Source organism: Oncorhynchus keta, unplaced genomic scaffold (genome assembly GCF_023373465.1).
Source record: "Oncorhynchus keta strain PuntledgeMale-10-30-2019 unplaced genomic scaffold, Oket_V2 Un_scaffold_7639_pilon_pilon, whole genome shotgun sequence".
Lineage (NCBI taxonomy): Eukaryota > Metazoa > Chordata > Actinopteri > Salmoniformes > Salmonidae > Oncorhynchus > Oncorhynchus keta.
This window is the reverse complement of record NW_026290996.1, coordinates 136255-159708: the sequence shown is the minus strand read 5'-3', so window position 1 is coordinate 159708 and position 23454 is coordinate 136255. Positions and strand designations below refer to the sequence as shown.

Below are 23454 nucleotides of genomic sequence, written 5' to 3'. Positions count from 1 at the left end.
GACCTCCCTGTGACATCGGGTGGTGTAGGTGTCCTGGAGGGCAGGTAGTTTGCCTCCGGTGATTCGTTGTGCAGACCACACCACCCTCTGGAGAGCCTTGCGGTTGAGGGTGGTGCAGTTGCCGTACCAGGCGGTGATATAGCCCGACAGGATGCTCTCAATTGTGCATCTGTAAAAGTTTGTGAGTGTTTTAGATGAAGCCAAATTTCTTCAGCCTCCTGAGGTTGAAGAGGCGCTGTTGCGCCTTCTTCACCACGCTGTCTGTGTGGGTGGACCATTTCAGTTTGTCCGTGATGTGTACGCCAAGGAACTTAAAACATTCCCCCTTCTCCACTACTGTCCAGTTGATGTGGAGGGGGTGCTCCCTCTGCTGTTTCCTGAAGTCCACGATCATCTCCTTAGTTTTGTTGATGTTGAGTGAGAGGTTATTTTCCTGACACCACACTCCAAGGGCCCTCACCTCCCCCTGTAGGCCTTCTCATCGTTGTTGGTAATCAAGCCTACCACTGTAGTGTCGTCTGCAAACTTGATGATTGAGTTGGAAGCGTGCATGGCCACGCAGTCATGGGTGAACAGGGAGTACAGGAGAAGGTTCAAGAACACACCTTTGTAGGGCCCCAGTGTTGAGGATCAGTAGGGTGGAGATGTTGTTTCCTACCTTCACCACCTGGTGGCGGCCGTCAGAAACTCCAGGACCCAGATGCACAGGCCGGGGTCGAGACCCAGGGACTTGAGCTTAATGACGAGTTCGGAGGGTACTGTGGTAAAAAATGCTGAGCTGTAGTCAATGAACAGCATTCTCACATAGGTATTCCTCTTGTCCAGATGAGATAGGGCAGTGTGATGGCGATTGCATCGTCAGTGGACCTATTTGGGCGGTAAGCAAATTGGAGTGGGTCTAGGGTGTCAGGTAGGGTGGAGGTGATATGGTCCTTGACTAGTCTCTCAAAGCACTTCATGATGACGGAAGTGAGGGCAACGGGGCGATAGTAATTTAGTTCAGTTACCTTAGCTTTCTTGGGAACAGGAACAATAGTGGCCATCTTGAAGCATGTGGGGACAACAGACTGGGATAGGGATTGATTGAATATGTCCGTAAACACACCAGCCTGCTGGTCTGTGCATGATCTGAGGACGCGGCTAGGGATGTCGTCTGGGGGGGCTAGGAAACACTGTCACCACCAATTAATCCACGATAATTTAGAATTTTAATAAGCATTTTTTTTACGGCTGGCTACCCCTACCCTGGTCAACAGCTCTGCACACCCCGCAGCAACTTGCCCAAGTATCCCCCATTTCTCCTTCACCCAAATCCAGATAGCTGATGTTCTGAAAGAGCTGCAAAATCTGGACCCCTACAAATCAGCTGAGCTAGACAATCTGGACCCTCTCTTTCTAAAATGAACCGCAGAAATGGTTGCAACCCCTATTACCAGCCTGTTCAACCTCTCTTTCGTATCGTATGAGACCCCCAAAGATTAGAAGCTGCCACAATCATCCCATAGGTTGTATGTGGACACCTGCTTGTCCAACATCTCATTCCAAAATCAATGGTATTAATATGGAATTGGTCCCCCCCTTGCTGCTATAACAAACAGCCTCCACTCTTCTGGGAAGACTTTCCACTAGATGTTGGAACACTGCTGGGGGGGGGAGGGGGCTGCCTTCACAGTAGGTGTTCCAATTCATACCAAATGTGTTCCATGGGGTTGAGGGCAGGGCTCTGTGCAGGTCAGTCAAGTTTTTCCACACCGATCTCAAACAAACCATTTCTCTATGGACCTCACTTTGTGCGCGGGGGCGTTGTCATGCTGAAACCAGAATGGGCCTTCCCCTAAACTATTGCTACAAAATTGAAATCACAAAATCATCTAGAATGTCATTGTATGCAGTAGCGTTAAGACTTCCCTTTCACTGGAACTAAGGAGCCTAGCCCGAACCATAAAAAACAGCCCCAGACCATTATTCCTCCTCCACCAAACTTTACAGTTGGCACTATGCTTTCGAGCAGGTAGCGTTCTCCTAGCATCCTCCAAACTGCAGCTGTTTCAGTACAGCACAACAGGGAGAGAGAGGGGGAGAGGGAGGGTGAGAGGGAGGGAGAGAGGGAGGGAGGGAGAAGGGGGGAGGAGGAGGGAGGGAGAGGGAGGGAGAGGGGGAGAGAGGGGGGGATGGGGAGAGGGGAGGGAGAAAGAGCACTACAGGGGAGAGGGGGGAGAAAGACAGGGGAGAGGAGGGTTTCAGGGAGGGAGAGGGGGGAGAGAGCTGTTTCAGGGGGAGGGAGAGTCATGTGTTTGCAGCTGTTTCAGTACAGCACTACAGGGAGAGAGGGGAGCAGCTGTTTCAGTACAGCACGACAGGGAGAGAGAGGGGGAGAGCAGCTGTTTCAGTACAAAACTACAGGGAGAGAGGGGGAGAGCAGCTGTTTCAGTACAAAACTATAGGGAGAAAGAGGGAGAGCAGCTGTTTCAGTACAGCACTACAGGGAGAGAGAGGGTAGAGCAGCTGTTTCAGTACAACACTACAGGGAGAGAGAGGGGGAGCAGCTGTTTCAGTACAACACTACAGGGAAGAGGGAGAGCAGCTGTTTCAGTACAGCACTACAGGGAGAGAGGGGGAGGGCTGTTTCAGTACAGCACTTCAGGGAGAGATAGGGGAGCAGCTGTTTCAGTACAGCACTACAGGGAGAGAGGGAGAGCAGCTGTTTCAGTACAGCACTACAGCAGCTGTTTCAGTACAGCACTACAGGGAGAGGGGGGGAGCAGCTGTTTCAGTACAGCACTACAGGGAGAGAGGGGGAGCAGCTGTTTCAGTACAGCACTACAGGGAGAGAGAGGGGAGCAGGTTTCAGTACAGCACTACAGGGAGAGAGAGGGAGCAGCTGTTTCAGTACAGCACTACAGGGAGAGCTGTTTCAGTACAGCACTACAGGGAGAGAGGGGAGAGCAGCTGTTTCAACTGTTTTCAGTACAGCACTACAGGGAGAGAGAGGGGGAGAGCAGCTGTTTCAGTACAGCACTACAGGGAGAGAGAGGGGGAGCAGTGTTTCAGTACAGCACTACAGGGAGAGAGAGGGGGAGAGCAGCTGTTTCAGTACAGTACTACAGGGAGATAGAGGGGGAGTGAAAACCTACTTTATGTCTCAAAATAAAATAAACATTTCCCTTGACTGTTACCCTCCCACCCAGCAGATGGCGATGTGCCCTTTTTTCAGGCAATGCTGCCAGTGTGACGTATAATCTAATGGACGGGACGCTTCTTCAACAACGTCGAGTTATTCACCTCCGTAGCTTTTAGCCATCATAGACGAAAACATTCAAGCTCTTTAAACGTTTTCGGTGTATATTAGCCACGGTGTTTTAAACACACTTGTCGTATCTACTAGTTAGTTACCCAATTTAATATAATATTTACGTTGTTGTTAGCTAACTGGCTGAGTAAATTAGAAGTAGTGCTAGTCTAGTCACTAATGCTAACTAGCTATCTAGCTAACATCCCAACCATGAGCTCACGAAACGACTCCCCCACTTCTAAAGAGGGGGTCTGCTGGACGGAGAAAGAAACTCTGGGGCTGAACATTGTCGTGAAAGAGGAGAAGGAAGAAGAGGATGTCACAGTAAAAGTAGAACAGAAAGACGTTTCAGTGAAAGAAGAGGAGGATGTTACAGTAAAAGAAGAAGATGAAGATGAGGAGAAGGGGGAGATGACTGCCACAGTGAAAGAAGAAGAAGAGAAAGACGTTAAATTGAAAGAAGAGGAAGACTCATTCAGAGTGAAAGAGGAGGAGGATGTTACAGTAAAAGAAGAGGGGGAAGAGAAAGAGGAGATGACTGTCACAGTGAAAGAAGAGGAAGACGTTTTTGAAATGAAGGAAGTGGAGGAGATTACTGTCACATTAGAAGAAGAGGAGGAGGAGACAGGAGATCTGATTAACAACAGTGAGTAATATCTTAAAAACACAGGGGCACAAACTTTGCGGTTGTTGAACCGATGTGTGGTTTAAAAGGGGCATTTACTGAAGTTCTACACTTTAATAGTTCTGTACTGTAGGAATCGTTAAAGCTACAAGGAGACGGGGAAGGCCAACAAAACGTTAACATTTGTAAACATGTGAATATCTCTTTCTGTAGTGTCTATGCTTTGACATCACAGCGAACATCATCTCATGTCTGACTTCAAATGATGAAGAGGACAGAATCAAAACAATGAAGGATCATTTTGATCTGGATGAAATGTATTTTTTTTAAATTACCACAGAGGTCATTTAAAATCCTTAATAGTATTTTGACACGTGGATCAATCTTTCAGAAACCATTGATTTCAAAGCTTAGCAACACATAGAACTCTATGCACGAGGACTTATTTTAGTCCCCTACTGAGGAGACTCATCTGTTGGGTTGGTAGAGTGTGGAAAGAGGATGTTGAGAGCAGTCCATTTTATCATTTACATTTACATTTACATTTAAGGTAGAGTTGGAAAGAGGCTCTTGACTCATCAGAGCGACTTGGGTTGGTACAGTGTGGACACATTCCTTATCCATCTATGACATAGAGTAGAACAGTCTATCCATTACAATCTTAATAATAATAATAGTGCATCTAAATCTTAAAGGGGTTGAGATATGACAATATACTTATGGACTTAGACCTGCCAGGTGGGGTTTATATGACAATATAAAAAGATGGACTTAGACCTGCCAGGAGGGGTTATTGCTATATGACAATATATATCATTATGGATTTAGACCTGCCAGGTGGGGTTATTGCTATATGACAATATATATCATTATGGACTTAGACCTGCCAGGTGGGGTTATTGCTATATGACAATATAAATCATTATGGACTTAGACCTGCCAGGTGGAGGGTTATTGCTATATGACAATATATATCATTATGGCCTTAGACCTGCCAGGTGGGGTTATTGCTATATGACAATATAAATCATTATGGCCTTAGACCTGCCAGGTGGGGTTATTGCTATATGACAATATAAATCATTATGGCCTTAGACCTGCCAGGTGGGGTTATTGCTATATGACAATATAAATCATTATGGCCTTAGACCTGCCAGGTGGGGTTATTGCTATATGACAATATAAATCATTATGGCCTTAGACCTGCCAGGTGGGGTTATTGCTATATGACAATATAAATCATTATGGCCTTAGACCTGCCAGGTGGGGTTATTGCTATATGACAATATAAATCATTATGGCCTTAGACCTGCCAGGTGGGGTTATTGCTATATGACATGACAATATAAATCATTATGGCCTTAGACCTGCCAGGTGGGGTTATTGCTATATGACAATATAAATCATTATGGCCTTAGACCTGCCAGGTGGGGTTATTGCTATATGACAATATAAATCATTATGGCCTTAGACCTGCCAGGTGGGGTTATTGCTATATGACAATATAAATCATTATGGCCTTAGACCTGCCAGGTGGGGTTATTGCTATATGACAATATAAATCATTATGGACTTAGACCTGCCAGGTGGGGTTATTGCTATATGACATGACAATATAAATCATTATGGCCTTAGACCTGCCAGGTGGGGTTATTGCTATATGACAATATAAATCATTATGGCCTTAGACCTGCCAGGTGGGGTTATTGCTATATGACATGACAATATAAATCATTATGGCCTTAGACCTGCCAGGTGGGGTTATTGCTATATGACAATATAAATCATTATGGCCTTAGACCTGCCAGGTGGGGTTATTGCTATATGACAATATAAATCATTATGGCCTTAGACCTGCCAGGTGGAGTTATTGCTATATGACAATATAAATCATTATGGCCTTAGACCTGCCAGGTGGGGTTATTGCTATATGACAATATAAATCATTATGGCCTTAGACCTGCCAGGTGGGGTTATTGCTATATGACAATATAAATCATTATGGCCTTAGACCTGCCAGGTGGGGTTATTGCTATATGACAATATAAATCATTATGGCCTTAGACCTGCCAGGTGGGGTTATTGCTATATGACAATATAAATCATTATGGCCTTAGACCTGCCAGGTGGGGTTATTGCTATATGACAATATAAATCATTATGGCCTTAGACCTGCCAGGTGGGGTTATTGCTATATGACAATATAAATCATTATGGACTTAGACCTGCCAGGTGGGGTTATTGCTATATGACAATATAAATCATTATGGCCTTAGACCTGCCAGGTGGGGTTATTGTTATATGACAATATAAATCATTATGGCCTTAGACCTGCCAGGTGGGGTTATTGTTATATGACAATATAAATCATTATGGCCTTAGACCTGCCAGGTGGGGTTATTGTTATATGACAATATAAATCATTATGGACTTAGACCTGCCAGGTGGGGTTATTGCTATATGACAATATAAATCATTATGGACTTAGACCTGCCAGGTGGGGTTATTGCTATATGACAATATAAATCATTATGGCCTTAGACCTGCCAGGTGGGGTTATTGCTATGACAATATAAATCATATGACAATATAAATCATTATGGCCTTAGACCTGCCAGGTGGGGTTATTGCTATATGACAATATAAATCATTATGGACTTAGACCTGCCATGTGGGGTTATTGCTATATGACAATATAAATCATTATGGCCTTAGACCTGCCAGGTGGGGTTATTGCTATATGACAATATATATCATTATGGCCTTAGACCTGCCAGGTGGGGTTATTGCTATATGACAATATATATCATTATGGACTTAGACCTGCCAGGTGGGGTTATTGCTATATGACAATATATATCATTATGGCCTTAGACCTGCCAGGTGGGGTTATTGCTATGACATGACAATATAAATCATTATGGCCTTAGACCTGCCAGGTGGGGTTATTGCTATATGACAATATAAATCATTATGGCCTTAGACCTGCCAGGTGGGGTTATTGCTATATGACAATATAAATCATTATGGCCTTAGACCTGCCAGGTGGGGTTATTGCTATATGACATGACAATAAATCATTATGGCCTTAGACCTGCCAGGTGGGGTTATTGCTATATGACAATATAAATCATTATGGCCTTAGACCTGCCAGGTGGGGTTATTGCTATATGACAATATAAATCATTATGGCCTTAGACCTGCCAGGTGGGGTTATTGCTATATGACAATATAAATCATTATGGCCTTAGACCTGCCAGGTGGGGTTATTGCTATATGACAATATAAATCATTATGGCCTTAGACCTGCCAGGTGGGGTTATTGCTATATGACAACAATATAAATCATTATGGCCTTAGACCTGCCAGGTGGGGTTATTGCTATATGACAATATAAATCATTATGGCCTTAGACCTGCCAGGTGGGGTTATTGCTATATGACAATATATATCATTATGGACTTAGACCTGCCAGGTGGGGTTATTGCTATATGACAATATATATCATTATGGCCTTAGACCTGCCAGGTGGGGTTATTGCTATATGACAATATAATCATTATGGACTTAGACCTGCCAGGTGGAGGGTTATTGCTATATGACAATATATATCATTATGGCCTTAGACCTGCCAGGTGGGGTTATTGCTATATGACAATATAAATCATTATGGCCTTAGACCTGCCAGGTGGGGTTATTGCTATATGACAATATAAATCATTATGGCCTTAGACCTGCCAGGTGGGGTTATTGCTATATGACAATATAAATCATTATGGCCTTAGACCTGCCAGGTGGGGTTATTGCTATATGACAATATAAATCATTATGGCCTTAGACCTGCCAGGTGGGGTTATTGCTATATGACAATATAAATCATTATGGCCTTAGACCTGCCAGGTGGGGTTATTGCTATATGACAATATAAATCATTATGGCCTTAGACCTGCCAGGTGGGGTTATTGCTATATGACAATATAAATCATTATGGACTTAGACCTGCCAGGTGGGGTTATTGCTATATGACAATATAAATCATTATGGACTTAGACCTGCCAGGTGGGGTTATTGCTATATGACATGACAATATAAATCATTATGGCCCTAGACCTGCCAGGTTGGGTTATTGCTATATGACAATATAAATCATTATGGCCTTAGACCTGCCAGGTGGGGTTATTGCTATATGACAATATAAATCATTATGGACTTAGACCTGCCAGGTGGGGTTATTGCTATATGACAATATAATCATTATGGCCTTAGACCTGCCAGGTGGGGTTATTGCTATATGACAATATAAATCATTATGGACTTAGACCTGCCAGGTGGGGTTATTGCTATATGACAATATAAATCATTATGGCCTTAGACCTGCCAGGTGGGGTTATTGCTATATGACATGACAATATAAATCATTATGGCCTTAGACCTGCCAGGTGGGGTTATTGCTATATGACAATATAAATCATTATGGCCTTAGACCTGCCAGGTGGGGTTATTGCTATATGACAATATAAATCATTATGGCCTTAGACCTGCCAGGTGGGGTTATTGCTATATGACATGACAATATAAATCATTATGGCCTTAGACCTGCCAGGTGGGGTTATTGCTATATGACAATATAAATCATTATGGCCTTAGACCTGCCAGGTGGGGTTATTGCTATATGACAATATAAATCATTATGGCCTTAGACCTGCCAGGTGGGGTTATTGCTATGACAATATAAATCATTATGGCCTTAGACCTGCCAGGTGGGGTTATTGCTATATGACAATATAAATCATTATGGCCTTAGACCTGCCAGGTGGGGGTTATTGCTAAATGACAATATAAATCATTATGGACTTAGACCTGCCAGGTGGGGTTATTGCTATATGACATGACAATATATATCATTATGGCCTTAGACCTGCCAGGTGGGGTTATTGCTAAATGACAATATAAATCATTATGGCCTTAGACCTGCCAGGTGGGGTTATTGTTATATGACAATATAAATCATTATGGACTTAGACCTGCCAGGTGGGGTTATTGCTATATGACAATATAAATCATTATGGCCTTAGACCTGCCAGGTGGGGGTTATTGCTATATGACAATATAAATCATTATGGCCTTAGACCTGCCAGGTAGGGTTATTGCTATATGACAATATAAATCATTATGGCCTTAGACCTGCCAGGTAGGGTTATTGTTATATGACAATATATATCATTATGGACTTAGACCTGCCAGGTGGGGTTATTGCTATATGACAATATAAATCATTATGGCCTTAGACCTGCCAGGTGGGGTTATTGCTATATGACAATATAAAATTATGGCCTTAGACCTGCCAGGTGGGGTTATTGCTATATGACAATATAAATCATTATGGACTTAGACCTGCCAGGTGGGGTTATTGCTATATGACAATATAAATCATTATGGACTTAGACCTGCCAGGTGGGTTATTGCTATATGACATGACAATATAAATCATTATGGCCTTAGACCTGCCAGGTTGGGTTATTGCTATATGACAATATAAATCATTATGGCCTTAGACCTGCCAGGTGGGGTTATTGCTATATGACAATATAAATCATTATGGCCTTAGACCTGCCAGGTGGGGTTATTGCTATATGACAATATAATCATTATGGACTTAGACCTGCCAGGTGGGGTTATTGCTATATGACAATATAAATCATTATGGACTTAGACCTGCCAGGTGGGGTTATTGCTATATGACAATATAAATCATTATGGACTTAGACCTGCCAGGTGGGGTTATTGCTATATGACAATATAAATCATTATGGACTTAGACCTGCCAGGTGGGGTTATTGCTATATGACAATATATATCATTATGGACTTAGACCTGCCAGGTGGGGTTATTGCTATATGACAATATAAATCATTATGGCCTTAGACCTGCCAGGTGGGGTTATTGCTATATGACAATATAAATCATTATGGCCTTAGACCTGCCAGGTGGGGTTATTGCTATATGACAATATAAATCATTATGGCCTTAGACCTGCCAGGTGGGGTTATTGCTATATGACAATATAAATCATTATGGCCTTAGACCTGCCAGGTGGGGTTATTGCTATATGACAATATAAATCATTATGGCCTTAGACCTGCCAGGTGGGGTTATTGCTATATGACAATATAAATCATTATGGCCTTAGACCTGCCAGGTGGGGTTATTGCTATATGACAATATAAATCATTATGGACTTAGACCTGCCAGGTGGGGTTATTGCTATATGACAATATAAATCATTATGGACTTAGACCTGCCAGGTGGGGTTATTGCTATATGACAATATAAATCATTATGGCCTTAGACCTGCCAGGTGGGGTTATTGCTATATGACAATATAAATCATTATGGCCTTAGACCTGCCAGGTGGGGTTATTGCTATATGACAATATAAATCATTATGGACTTAGACCTGCCAGGTGGGGTTATTGCTATATGACAATATAAATCATTATGGCCTTAGACCTGCCAGGTGGGGTTATTGCTATATGACAATATAAATCATTATGGACTTAGACCTGCCAGGTGGGGTTATTGCTATATGACAATATAAATCATTATGGCCTTAGACCTGCCAGGTGGGGTTATTGCTATATGACAATATAAATCATTATGGCCTTAGACCTGCCAGGTGGGGTTATTGCTATATGACAATATAAATCATTATGGCCTTAGACCTGCCAGGTGGGGTTATTGCTATATGACAATATAAATCATTATGGCCTTAGACCTGCCAGGTGGGGTTATTGCTATATGACAATATAAATCATTATGGCCTTAGACCTGCCAGGTGGGTTATTGCTATATGACAATATAAATCATTATGGCCTTAGACCTGCCAGGTGGGGTTATTGCTATATGACAATATAAATCATTATGGCCTTAGACCTGCCAGGTGGGGTTATTGCTATATGACAATATAAATCATTATGGCCTTAGACCTGCCAGGTGGGGTTATTGCTATATGACAATATAAATCATTATGGACTTAGACCTGCCAGGTGGGGTTATTGCTATATGACAATATAAATCATTATGGACTTAGACCTGCCAGGTGGGTTATTGCTATATGACATGACAATATAAATCATTATGGCCTTAGACCTGCCAGGTTGGGTTATTGCTATATGACAATATAAATCATTATGGCCTTAGACCTGCCAGGTGGGGTTATTGCTATATGACAATATATATCATTATGGACTTAGACCTGCCAGGTGGGGTTATTGCTATATGACAATATATATCATTATGGCCTTAGACCTGCCAGGTGGATGCTATATGACATGACAATATATCATTATGGACCCTGCCAGGTGGGGTTATTGCTATATGACATGACAATATAAATCATTATGGCCTTAGACCTGCCAGGTGGGGTTATTGCTATATGACATGACAATATAAATCATTATGGCCTTAGACCTGCCAGGTGGGGTTATTGCTATATGACATGACAATATAAATCATTATGGCCTTAGACCTGCCAGGTGGGGTTATTGCTATATGACAATATAAATCATTATGGCCTTAGACCTGCCAGGTGGGGTTATTGCTATATGACATGACAATATAAATCATTATGGCCTTAGACCTGCCAGGTGGGGTTATTGCTATATGACAATATATATCATTATGGCCTTAGACCTGCCAGGTGGGGTTATTGCTATATGACAATATATATCATTATGGCCTTAGACCTGCCAGGTGGGGTTATTGCCATATGACAATATATCATTATGGCCTTAGACCTGCCAGGTGGGGTTATTGCTATATGACAATATAAATCATTATGGCCTTAGACCTGCCAGGTGGGGTTATTGCTATATGACAATATAAATCATTATGGACTTAGACCTGCCAGGTGGGGTTATTGCTACATGACATGACAATATATATCATTATGGCCTTAGACCTGCCAGGTGGGGTTATTGCTATATGACAATATAAATCATTATGGACTTAGACCTGCCAGGTGGGGTTATTGCTATATGACAATATAAATCATTATGGCCTTAGACCTGCCAGGTAGGGTTATTGCTATATGACAATATAAATCATTATGGCCTTAGACCTGCCAGGTGGGGTTATTGCTATATGACAATATAAATCATTATGGCCTTAGACCTGCCAGGTAGGGTTATTGCTATATGACAATATAAATCATTATGGCCTTAGACCTGCCAGGTAGGGTTATTGTTATATGACAATATATATCATTATGGACTTAGACCTGCCAGGTGGGGTTATTGCTATATGACAATATATATCATTATGGCCTTAGACCTGCCAGGTGGGGTTATTGCTATATGACAATATATATCATTATGGCCTTAGACCTGCCAGGTGGGGTTATTGCTATATGACAATATAAATCATATGGACTTAGACCTGCCAGGTGGGGTTATATGACAATATAAATCATTATGGACTTAGACCTGCCAGGTGAGGTTATTGCTATATGACATGACAATATAAATCATTATGGCCTTAGACCTGCCAGGTGGGTTATTGCTATATGACAATATAAATCATTATGGCCTTAGACCTGCCAGGTGGGGTTATTGCTATATGACAATATACATCATTATGGCCTTAGACCTGCCAGGTGGGGTTATTGCTATATGACAATATATATCATTATGGACTTAGACCTGCCAGGTGGGGTTATTGCTATATGACAATATATATCATATGGCCTTAGACCTCCAGGTTATGGACAATATAAATCATTATGGACTTAGACCTGCCAGGTGGGGTTATTGCTATGACATGACAATATATATCATTATGGACTTAGACCTGCCAGGTGGGGTTATTGCTATATGACAATATATATCATTATGGACTTAGACCTGCCAGGTGGGGTTATTGCTATATGACATGACAATATAAATCATTATGGCCTTAGACCTGCCAGGTGAGGTTATTGCTATATGACAATATAAATCATTATGGCCTTAGACCTGCCAGGTGGGGTTATTGCTACATGACAATATAAATCATTATGGCCTTAGACCTGCCAGGTGGGGTTATTGCTATATGACAATATAAATCATTATGGCCTTAGACCTGCCAGGTGGGGTTATTGCTATATGACAATATAAATCATTATGGCCTTAGACCTGCCAGGTGGGGTTATTGCTACATGACAATATAAATCATTATGGCCTTAGACCTGCCAGGTGGGGTTATTGCTATATGACAATATAAATCATTATGGACTTAGACCTGCCAGGTGGGGTTATTGCTATATGACAATATAAATCATTATGGCCTTAGACCTGCCAGGTGGGGTTATTGCTATATGACAATATAAATCATTATGGACTTAGACCTGCCAGGTGGGGTTATTGCTATATGACAATTAAATCATTATGGACTTAGACCTGCCAGGTAGACTAATGATAAAATCATTATGGCCTTAGACCTGCCAGGTAGGGTTATTGTTATATGACAATATAAATCATTATGGACTTAGACCTGCCAGGTGGGGTTATTGCTATATGACAATATATATCATTATGGCCTTAGACCTGCCAGGTGGGGTTATTGCTATATGACAATATAAATCATTATGGCCTTAGACCTGCCAGGTGGGGTTATTGCTATATGACAATATAAATCATTATGGACTTAGACCTGCCAGGTGGGGTTATTGCTATATGACAATATAAATCATTATGGACTTAGACCTGCCAGGTGGGGTTATTGCTATATGACATGACAATATAAATCATTATGGCCTTAGACCTGCCAGGTGGGTTATTGCTATATGACAATATAAATCATTATGGCCTTATAGGTGACATATGACAATATATCATTATGGCCTTAGACCTGCCAGGTGGGGTTATTGCTATATGACAATATATATCATTATGGACTTAGACCTGCCAGGTGGGGTTATTGCTATATGACAATATAAATCATTATGGCCTTAGACCTGCCAGGTGGGGTTATTGCTATATGACAATATAAATCATTATGGACTTAGACCTGCCAGGTGGGGTTATTGCTATATGACAATATAAATCATTATGGACTTAGACCTGCCAGGTGGGGTTATTGCTATATGACAATATAAATCATTATGGACTTAGACCTGCCAGGTGGGGTTATTGCTACATGACAACAATATAAATCATTATGGCCTTAGACCTGCCAGGTGGGGTTATTGCTATATGACAATATAAATCATTATGGCCTTAGACCTGCCAGGTGGGGTTATTGCTATATGACAATATAAATCATTATGGCCTTAGACCTGCCATGATTGCTATATGACAATATAAATCATTATGGCCTTAGACCTGCCAGGTGGGGTTATTGCTATATGACAATATAAATCATTATGGCCTTAGACCTGCCAGGTGGGGTTATTGCTATATGACAATATAAATCATTATGGCCTTAGACCTGCCAGGTGGGGTTATTGCTATATGACAATATAAATCATTATGGACCTTAGACTTGCCAGGTGGGGTTATTGCTATATGACAATATAAATCATTATGGACTTAGACCTGCCAGGTGGGGTTATTGCTATATGACATGACAATATAAATCATTATGGCCTTAGACCTGCCAGGTGGGGTTATTGCTATATGACAATATAAATCATTATGGCCTTAGACCTGCCAGGTGGGGTTATTGCTATATGACAATATATATCATTATGGACTTAGACCTGCCAGGTGGGGTTATTGCTATATGACAATATATATCATTATGGCCTTAGACCTGCCAGGTGGGGTTATTGCTATATGACAATATATATCATTATGGCCAGACCTGCCAGGTGGGGTTCATTATGACATGACAATATAAATCATTATGGCCTTAGACCTGCCAGGTGGGGTTATTGCTATATGACATGACAATATAAATCATTATGGCCTTAGACCTGCCAGGTGGGGTTATTGCTATATGACAATATAAATCATTATGGCCTTAGACCTGCCAGGTGGGGTTATTGCTATATGACAATATATATCATTATGGCCTTAGACCTGCCAGGTGGGGTTATTGCTATATGACAATATAAATCATTATGGCCTTAGACCTGCCAGGTGGGGTTATTGCCATATGACAATGACAGGTGGGGTTATTGCTATATGACAATATAAATCATTATGGCCTTAGACCTGCCAGGTGGGGTTATTGCTATATGACAATATAAATCATTATGGACTTAGACCTGCCAGGTGGGGTTATTGCTATATGACAATATATATCATTATGGCCTTAGACCTGCCAGGTGGGGTTATTGCTATATGACAATATAAATCATTATGGCCTTAGACCTGCCAGGTGAGGTTATTGCTATATGACAATATAAATCATTATGGCCTTAGACCTGCCAGGTGGGTTATTGCTATATGACAATATAAATCATTATGGCCTTAGACCTGCCAGGTGGGGTTATTGCTATATGACAATATAAATCATTATGGCCTTAGACCTGCCAGGTAGGGTTATTGCTATATGACAATATAAATCATTATGGCCTTAGACCTGCCAGGTGGGTTATTGTTATATGACAATATAAATCATTATGGACTTAGACCTGCCAGGTGGGGTTATTGCTATATGACAATATAAATCATTATGGCCTTAGACCTGCCAGGTGGGGTTATTGCTATATGACAATATAAATCATTATGGCCTTAGACCTGCCAGGTGGGGTTATTGCTATATGACAATATAAATCATTATGGACTTAGACCTGCCAGGTGGGGTTATTGCTATATGACAATATAAATCATTATGGACTTAGACCTGCCAGGTAGGGGTTATTGCTATATGACAATATAATCATTATGGCCTTAGACCTGCCAGGTGGGGTTATTGCTATATGACAATATAAATCATTATGGCCTTAGACCTGCCAGGTGGGGTTATTGCTATATGACAATATAAATCATTATGGCCTTAGACCTGCCAGGTGGGGTTATTGCTATATGACAATATAAATCATTATGGCCTTAGACCTGCCAGGTGGGGTTATTGCTATATGACAATATAAATCATTATGGCCTTAGACCTGCCAGGTGGGGTTATTGCTATATGACAATATAAATCATTATGGACTTAGACCTGCCAGGTGGGGTTATTGCTATATGACAATATAAATCATTATGGCCTTAGACCTGCCAGGTGGGGTTATTGCTATATGACAATATAAATCATTATGGCCTTAGACCTGCCAGGTGGGGTTATTGCTATATGACAATATAAATCATTATGGACTTAGACCTGCCAGGTAGGGTTATTGCTATATGACAATATAAATCATTATGGCCTTAGACCTGCCAGGTGGGGTTATTGCTATATGACAATATAAATCATTATGGCCTTAGACCTGCCAGGTGGGGTTATTGCTATATGACAATATAAATCATTATGGCCTTAGACCTGCCAGGTGGGGTTATTGCTATATGACAATATAAATCATTATGGCCTTAGACCTTGCCAGGTGGGGTTATTGCTATATGACAATATAAATCATTATGGACTTAGACCTGCCAGGTGGGGTTATTGCTATATGACATGACAATATAAATCATTATGGCCCTAGACCTGCCAGGTTGGGTTATTGCTATATGACAATATAAATCATTATGGCCTTAGACCTGCCAGGTGGGGTTATTGCTATATGACAATATATATCATTATGGACTTAGACCTGCCAGGTGGGGTTATTGCTATATGACAATATATATCATTATGGCCTTAGACCTGCCAGGTGGGTTATTGCTATATGACAATATATATCATTATGGACTTAGACCTGCCAGGTGGGGTTATTGCTATATGACATGACAATATAAATCATTATGGCCTTAGACCTGCCAGGTGGGGTTATTGCTATATGACATGACAATATAAATCATTATGGCCTTAGACCTGCCAGGTGGGGTTATTGCTATATGACATGACAATATAAATCATTATGGCCTTAGACCTGCCAGGTGGGGTTATTGCTATATGACATGACAATATAAATCATTATGGCCTTAGACCTGCCAGGTGGGGTTATTGCTATATGACAATATATATCATTATGGCCTTAGACCTGCCAGGTGGGGTTATTGCTATATGACAATATATATCATTATGGCCTTAGACCTGCCAGGTGGGGTTATTGCCATATGACAATATATATCATTATGGCCTTAGACCTGCCAGGTGGGGTTATTGCTATATGACAATATAAATCATTATGGCCTTAGACCTGCCAGGTGGGGTTATTGCTATATGACAATATAAATCATTATGGACTTAGACCTGCCAGGTGGGTTATTGCTACATGACATGACAATATATATCATTATGGCCTTAGACCTGCCAGGTGGGGTTATTGCTATATGACAATATAAATCATTATGGACTTAGACCTGCCAGGTGGGGTTATTGCTATATGACAATATAAATCATTATGGACTTAGACCTGCCAGGTAGGGTTATTGCTATATGACAATATAAATCATTATGGCCTTAGACCTGCCAGGTGGGGTTATTGCTATATGACAATATAAATCATTATGGCCTTAGACCTGCCAGGTGGGGTTATTGCTACATGACAATATAAATCATTATGGCCTTAGACCTGCCAGGTGGGGTTATTGCTATATGACAATATAAATCATTATGGACTTAGACTTGCCAGGTGGGGTTATTGCTATATGACAATATAAATCATTATGGACTTAGACCTGCCAGGTGAGGTTATTGCTATATGACATGACAATATAAATCATTATGGCCCTAGACCTGCCAGGTTGGGTTATTGCTATATGACAATATAAATCATTATGGCCTTAGACCTGCCAGGTGGGGTTATTGCTATATGACAATATATATCATTATGGACTTAGACCTGCCAGGTGGGGGTTATTGCTATATGACAATATATATCATTATGGCCTTAGACCTGCCAGGTGGGTTATTGCTATATGACAATATATATCATTATGGACAGACCTGCCAGGTGGGGTTATTGCTATATGACATGACAATATAAATCATTATGGCCTTAGACCTGCCAGGTGGGTTATTGCTATATGACAATATAAATCATTATGGCCTTAGACCTGCCAGGTGGGGTTATTGCTACATGACATGACAATATATATTATTATGGACTTAGACCTGCCAGGTGGGGTTATTGCTATATGACAATATATATCATTATGGACTTAGACCTGCCAGGTGGGGTTATTGCTATATGACAATATATATCATTATGGCCTTAGACCTGCCAGGTGGGGTTATTGCTATATGACAATATATATCATTATGGCCTTAGACCTGCCAGGTGGGGTTATTGCTATATGACAATATAAATCATTATGGCCTTAGACCTGCCAGGTGGGGTTATTGCTATATGACATATATAAATCATTATGGCCTTAGACCTGCCAGGTGGGGTTATTGCTATATGACAATATAAATCATTATGGACTTAGACCTGCCAGGTGGGGTTATTGCTATATGACAATATAAATCATTATGGACTTAGACCTGCCAGGTGGGGTTATTGCTATATGACAATATAAATCATTATGGCCTTAGACCTGCCAGGTGGGGTTACATATGACAATATAAATCATTATGGCCTTAGACCTGCCAGGTGGGGTTATTGCTATATGACAATATAAATCATTATGGCCTTAGACCTGCCAGGTGGGGTTATTGCTATATGACAATATAAATCATTATGGACTTAGACCTGCCAGGTGGGGTTATTGCTATATGACAATATAAATCATTATGGCCTTAGACCTGCCAGGTGGGGTTATTGCTATATGACAATATAAATCATTATGGACTTAGACCTGCCAGGTGGGGTTATTGCTATATGACAATATAAATCATTATGGCCTTAGACCTGCCAGGTGGGGTTATTGCTATATGACAATATAAATCATTATGGACTTAGACCTGCCAGGTGGGGTTATTGCTATATGACAATATAAATCATTATGGACTTAGACCTGCCAGGTGGGGTTATTGCTATATGACAATATAAATCATTATGGACTTAGACCTGCCAGGTGGGGTTATTGCTATATGACAATATAAATCATTATGGACTTAGACCTGCCAGGTGGGGTTATTGCTATATGACAATATAAATCATTATGGACTTAGACCTGCCAGGTGGGTTATTGCTATATGACAATATAAATCATTATGGATTAGACCTGCCAGGTGGGGTTATTGCTATATGACAATATAAATCATTATGGCCTTAGACCTGCCAGGTGGGGTTATTGCTATATGACAATATAAATCATTATGGCCTTAGACCTGCCAGGTGGGGTTATTGCTATATGACAATATATATCATTATGGCCTTAGACCTGCCAGGTGGGGTTATTGCTATATGACAATATATATCATTATGGCCTTAGACCTGCCAGGTGGGGTTATTGCTATATGACAATATAAATCATTATGGACTTAGACCTGCCAGGTGGGGTTATTGCTATATGACAATATAAATCATTATGGACTTAGACCTAGGTGGGGTTATTGCTATATGACAATATAAATCATTATGGCCTTAGACCTGCCAGGTGGGGTTATTGCTATATGACAATATAAATCATTATGGACTTACTATATGACAATATAAATCATTATGGACTTAGACCTGCCAGGTGGGGTTATTGCTATATGACAATATAAATCATTATGGCCTTAGACCTGCCAGGTGGGGTTATTGCTATATGACAATATAAATCATTATGGCCTTAGACCTGCCAGGTGGGGTTATTGCTATATGACAATATAAATCATTATGGACTTAGACCTGCCAGGTGGGGTTATTGCTATATGACAATATAAATCATTATGGACTTAGACCTGCCAGGTGGGGTTATTGCTATATGACAATATAAATCATTATGGCCTTAGACCTGCCAGGTGGGGTTATTGCTATATGACAATATAAATCATTATGGCCTTAGACCTGCCAGGTGGGGTTATTGTTATATGACAATATAAATCATTATGGCCTTAGACCTGCCAGGTGGGGTTATTGTTATATGACAATATAAATCATTATGGCCTTAGACCTGCCAGGTGGGGTTATTGCTATATGACAATATAAATCATTATGGACTTAGACTTGCCAGGTGGGGTTATTGCTATATGACAATATAAATCATTATGGACTTAGACCTGCCAGGTGAGGTTATTGCTATATGACATGACAATATAAATCATTATGGCCCTAGACCTGCCAGGTTGGGTTATTGCTATATGACAATATAAATCATTATGGCCTTAGACCTGCCAGGTGGGGTTATTGCTATATGACAATATATATCATTATGGACTTAGACCTGCCAGGTGGGGGTTATTGCTATATGACAATATATATCATTATGGCCTTAGACCTGCCAGGTGGAGTTATTGCTATATGACAATATATATCATTATGGACAGACCTGCCAGGTGGGGTTATTGCTATATGACATGACAATATAAATCATTATGGCCTTAGACCTGCCAGGTGGGGTTATTGCTATATGACATGACAATATAAATCATTATGGCCTTAGACCTGCCAGGTGGGGTTATTGCTATATGACATGACAATATAAATCATTATGGCCTTAGACCTGCCAGGTGGGGTTATTGCTATATGACAATATAAATCATTATGGCCTTAGACCTGCCAGGTGGGGTTATTGCTATATGACAATATAAATCATTATGGCCTTAGACCTGCCAGGTGGGGTTATTGCTGCCAGGTGGGGGTTATTGCTATATGACAATATATATCATTATGGCCTTAGACCTGCCAGGTGGGGTTATTGCTATATGACAATATATATCATTATGGCCTTAGACCTGCCAGGTGGGGTTATTGCTATATGACAATATAAATCATTATGGCCTTAGACCTGCCAGGTGGGGTTATTGCTATATGACAATATAAATCATTATGGACTTAGACCTGCCAGGTGGGGTTATTGCTACATGACATGACAATATATATCATTATGGCCTTAGACCTGCCAGGTGGGGTTATTGCTATATGACAATATAAATCATTATGGACTTAGACCTGCCAGGTGGGGTTATTGCTATATGACAATATATATCATTATGGACTTAGACCTGCCAGGTAGGGTTATTGCTATATGACAATATAAATCATTATGGCCTTAGACCTGCCAGGTGGGGTTATTGCTATATGACAATATAAATCATTATGGCCTTAGACCTGCCAGGTGGGGTTATTGCTATATGACAATATAAATCATTATGGCCTTAGACCTGCCAGGTGGGGTTATTGCTATATGACAATATAAATCATTATGGACTTAGACCTGCCAGGTGGGGTTATTGCTATATGACAATATAAATCATTATGGACTTAGACCTGCCAGGTGAGGTTATTGCTATATGACATGACAATATAAATCATTATGGCCTTAGACCTGCCAGGTTGGGTTATTGCTATATGACAATATAAATCATTATGGCCTTAGACCTGCCAGGTGGGGTTATTGTATATGACAATATATATCATTATGGACTTAGACCTGCCAGGTGGGGGTTATTGATATGACAATATATATCATTATGGCCTTAGACCTGCCAGGTGGGGTTATTGCTATATGACAATATATATCATTATGGCCTTAGACCTGCCAGGTGGGGTTATTGCTATATGACAATATAAATCATTATGGCCTTAGACCTGCCAGGTGGGGTTATTGCTATATGACAATATAAATCATTATGGACTTAGACCTGCCAGGTGGGGTTATTGCTATATGACAATATAAATCATTATGGACTTAGACCTGCCAGGTGGGGTTATTGCTATATGACAATATAAATCATTATGGCCTTAGACCTGCCAGGTGGGGTTATTGCTATATGACAATATAAATCATTATGGCCTTAGACCTGCCAGGTGGGGTTATTGCTATATGACAATATATATCATTATGGCCTTAGACCTGCCAGGTGGGGTTATTGCTATATGACAATATAAATCATTATGGCCTTAGACCTGCCAGGTGGGGTTATTGCTATATGACAATATAAATCATTATGGCCTTAGACCTGCCAGGTGGGGTTATTGCTATATGACAATATATATCATTATGGCCTTAGACCTGCCAGGTGGGGTTATTGCTATATGACAATATAAATCATTATGGCCTTAGACCTGCCAGGTGGGGTTATTGCTATATGACAATATAAATCATTATGGCCTTAGACCTGCCAGGTGGGGTTATTGCTATATGACAATATAAATCATTATGGCCTTAGACCTGCCAGGTGGGGTTATTGCTATATGACAATATAAATCATTATGGACTTAGACCTGCCAGGTGGGGTTATTGCTATATGACAATATAAATCATTATGGCCTTAGACCTGCCAGGTGGGGTTATTGCTATATGACAATATAAATCATTATGGCCTTAGACCTGCCAGGTGGGGTTATTGCTATATGACAATATAAATCATTATGGACTTAGACTAGGTGGGGTTATTGCTATATGACAATATAAATCATTATGGACTTAGACCTGCCAGGTGAGGTTATTGCTATATGACAATATAAATCATTATGGCCTTAGACCTGCCAGGTTGGGTTATTGCTATATGACAATATAAATCATTATGGCCTTAGACCTTATGGACAATATATATCATTATGGACTTAGACTGCCAGGTGGGGTTATTGCTATATGACAATATATATCATTATGGCCTTAGACCTGCCAGGTGGAGTTATTGCTATATGACAATATATATCATTATGGACAGACCTGCCAGGTGGGGTTATTGCTATATGACATGACAATATAAATCATTATGGCCTTAGACCTGCCAGGTGGGGTTATTGCTATATGACATGACAATATAAATCATTATGGCCTTAGACCTGCCAGGTGGGGTTATTGCTATATGACAACAATATAAATCATTATGGCCTTAGACCTGCCAGGTGGGGTTATTGCTGTATGACATGACAATATATATCATTATGGCCTTAGACCTGCCAGGTGAGGGGTATTGCTATATGACAATATATATCATTATGGCCTTAGACCTGCCAGGTGGGGTTATTGCTATATGACAATATATATCATTATGGCCTTAGACCTGCCAGGTGGGGTTATTGCTATATGACAATATATATCATTATGGCCTTAGACCTGCCAGGTGGGGTTATTGCTATATGACAATATAAATCATTATGGCCTTAGACCTGCCAGGTGGGGTTATTGCTATATGACAATATAAATTATTATGGCCTTAGACCTGCCAGGTGGGGTTATTGCTACATGACATGACAATATATATTATTATGGACTTAGACCTGCCAGGTGTGGTTATTGCTATATGACAATATATATCATTATGGACTTAGACCTGCCAGGTGGGGTTATTGCTATATGACAATATAAATCATTATGGACTTAGACCTGCCAGGTAGGGTTATTGCTAT

At 40.6% G+C, this 23454-nt stretch overlaps 1 protein-coding gene across 1 annotated transcript in view; it reads left to right on the top strand.

Annotated features, from left to right (window-relative positions):
• The first annotated feature begins 3143 nt into the window (after nt 1–3143).
• The window catches only part of LOC118380196 (zinc finger protein 436-like), a 39885-nt gene continuing 19574 nt past the window's right edge, over nt 3144–23454 (top strand). Inside the window, exon 1 of the mRNA XM_052517384.1 lies at nt 3144–3938. Coding sequence (XP_052373344.1) covers nt 3470–3938 — 469 coding nt within the window. The 5' untranslated portion in view covers nt 3144–3469. The remainder of the gene's footprint in view (nt 3939–23454) is intronic.